This window comes from Morone saxatilis, unplaced genomic scaffold (genome assembly GCF_004916995.1).
Source record: "Morone saxatilis isolate NCDOM2014 unplaced genomic scaffold, NCSU_SB_2.0 Contig5, whole genome shotgun sequence".
NCBI classification, from domain to species: Eukaryota; Metazoa; Chordata; class Actinopteri; family Moronidae; genus Morone; species Morone saxatilis.
In genome coordinates, this window is record NW_023340095.1 from 15,584,307 (window position 1) to 15,587,135 (window position 2,829).

The window sequence follows — 2,829 nt, forward strand, 5'->3', positions numbered from 1 at the left end:
CTGTTAATACCATGACATAGTTTTAGACAGAAGGAGGGACAAAAAGATTCTATTTTTTCATTAAATTGTTTGGTTAAACTGTTATTCAGATGTGAGGTTAACATACTGTATTCTGTAAACATTTCTCTCGGTGCCTCGGGGCACAGACCCATTTCACCGGTTGCTCAGAAAGTTTTATCTGAGCTGAAATCCATGAGCGCAGCAGAAGGAGAAGAATCATTTTTACTGCTTCCAAAAAATTTTATTCATGTTGCATTCAGACAGTGTGAAATTCCCAGTTGATAAAGAGAATACCAGATGGGCCCATTGCAATTACTTTTTGTATGCAAAGACCTGCTCATTTATTTATGTATTACACAGGAGGAAGCTTTGGGTTTCACTAAGTTAGAGTTTTTTGGATTCTATATCTCTGTCCCTTCCAGATAGAAATGCAACTTCACAGCTTCACACCAAAGAAGTATTATCTCATTGTGCTATTTTATGTTTCCCTGCAAACTCCCATTCACCCTGTCTATTTTGAGATCCTCCTCATATTGCGGCAGCAGAGTCCTGCAAATAAATAAATTTGAGCATATGTCAAAGTAATGTTTGGTTTAGCTACTTATAATCTGAATCAAAGAGGGGTGGAATTTGCAACTTGCAACCTTTGACAGATGATGTGCCGGAGAAAAAAAAGTGTTTGTTATGATATTTCCTACAGTTCCCAAGCAGAGTGACACCTCATTATGTTGATTGCTTGCCAGTTGTGTGTATGGATGGTGGTGTGTCTGTGTGTGTGGGGGTGTGTCAATAACACAGAGACTGCTGGGTGAATTATGCATGACAAGGTGACTTTTGTGATCATGAGACAAATAAACACCATAAATGAACAGTCTAGTATTAAAAACAGGGTTTATTTCTTTTTCCTTTGAAAGACCCTATCATTATACACTTAATATGCAGTATAATGTGAGTGGTGTCAGCCTCAAGAAGGTGGTTAAACTCAACCCTGCAAAAAAATTAAAAAAATAAATAAAAAGCTGAGAAAATTGCTAGCTTTAGACGCTTAATTACCCTCCACTCCGCTTAACCTATTCAAACCATCAACGTCCTGGGCCCTAGAATTTAAAATTCACACATGCAAATGCGGCCTCACCCACTGTAGACGCTGGTGTCCCACGGCCCCCAGGCTGCCGGGGCGTGGTCTAATACGGGGGTGGGTGGGGGCAGACAGGCAGCACGCTGCTAAGTTTTCAAAACTGCCAGGCAAACACAAAGTGGCGAGCAGGAAGTCGGGAAACAGGGAAATAACCTTGGAAGAGCGGCGGTGGCGGACTGTTTCTCCCGGACCGGATCACAAAGCGTTGTCACACACATTAGAATTAAGCAGAGGTGTTTTTAACTAAAGTATCTTTTTGTAGACATCTAGGCGCATTTTGGAAAGAGGACACACTGGCTCAGGTGCATTGGTGCTACAATAGAGAAAGAGAGAGAGAGAGAGAGAGACAGAGAGAGACAGAGAGAGAGCGATGTGCTTTTTTTGGAAGTGAAAGTGTTCATTGATTAATCTGATGTATTGTGTCAGAGCACAAAGCCTTGTCTGCCTCATCTAGAGCGCCCGCCCATTGGGCTTTCTGCGGAGCGATAGTGGGAGATTGATTAGAGTCTCCGGGATTTCCGTGGAGAGAGAGAGAGCCAGAGCCTGCTTGGACCGCGGATTTGCTCTCCCACATCAGTGACGGGGAGGAGAAAAACCATAGCAAAGACTTAATTTCAGACTCTATAGCACCAGCGCTCCCAGGTCGCCTGGATTCATTTAGTGTCCTGTCTCTAAAGCAGGTTTTACAAAATAAGCGCAAGTCACGCTGGACTTTTTTTTATTGTGTGTGTGTCTTTTTTCCCGAGGAGGCTGTGAGTGTTGAATCGCCTCCGCAGTCTCGGATGCGTAGTAAACGGAGAGTGGGTTGGGTCGCCCAGGCGCCTGGCACATAAGCGCACGTCGTCAGCGATAAAAGCAGATAGGTGAGGGTGAAAGCGAGGGGGAGAGACACCCGAAGCTCTGTTTTTTTTATTTTTTCCCTCCCCCCTCCGCCACCACAAGCAGGAGGACACCGGAGAGGTGAGTCGGACACCGCCGGACTCACCGGTTGTGGATTTGACTCCAAACCCCGGCCGCTTTTGTCGCTCGGGATTCGTAGACCTCCTCCTTTTTGTCTTTTTTTTTTCTCTCCATCTCCTGCTTTCTGATCCAGGACCAGCGGTTTAATCACATTGTCAAAACCCGACCAGACATCATCATCATCATCACCTCCTCATCTAAAGGGAATATTGGAAGTGAATCTGCGGGGCAACACACACACACACACACACACACACAATGGCAACCGGTGCGCTCCTGCTCGCCTGCGCGCTGCTCGGTAAGTGATCATAGGAAAAAGCTTTCAGCCTTCATTTGCGCTGTGAAATTCTCCCACTCTGTTTAGATTAACGAGGTAAATCCAGACCTGCTGTGTGTCAGCCACGGCACACCTGTATGACACACGTGAATCTGAAGGGGGTTAGTTTGGGAAAGCAACTACCAGCCTACCAGTCATCGTGAGTCAGGTGGAAGTAGGGTACATCGATAATCACTGCAATAATGGCAGATGCCTGTGAACAGCTGTGTGTGTGTGTGTGTTCTGAACTAGGTTAATGTGATATTTGGACTTTAGTCACAGATTAACCCTATGCAGTCTGATCTCCTGTGTTTAAAGGCTGATCACAGGGAACCTGCTATTGTGTGTAATTAACCAACCCACACACATGCATACAGTAAGCCTATGTGGGGTACATACACACATCATAGACACA

General features: G+C 45.2%; 1 protein-coding gene across 1 annotated transcript in view; it reads left to right on the forward strand.

The window, feature by feature from the left end:
- Nucleotides 1–1,271: 1,271 nt before the first annotated feature.
- igsf3 (immunoglobulin superfamily, member 3) overlaps nucleotides 1,272–2,829 on the forward strand; it is a 61,935-nt gene continuing 60,377 nt past the window's right edge. Inside the window, exon 1 of the mRNA XM_035676350.1 lies at nucleotides 1,272–2,396. Within this exon, the coding sequence (XP_035532243.1) occupies nucleotides 2,357–2,396 (40 nt within the window). The 5' untranslated portion in view covers nucleotides 1,272–2,356. The remainder of the gene's footprint in view (nucleotides 2,397–2,829) is intronic.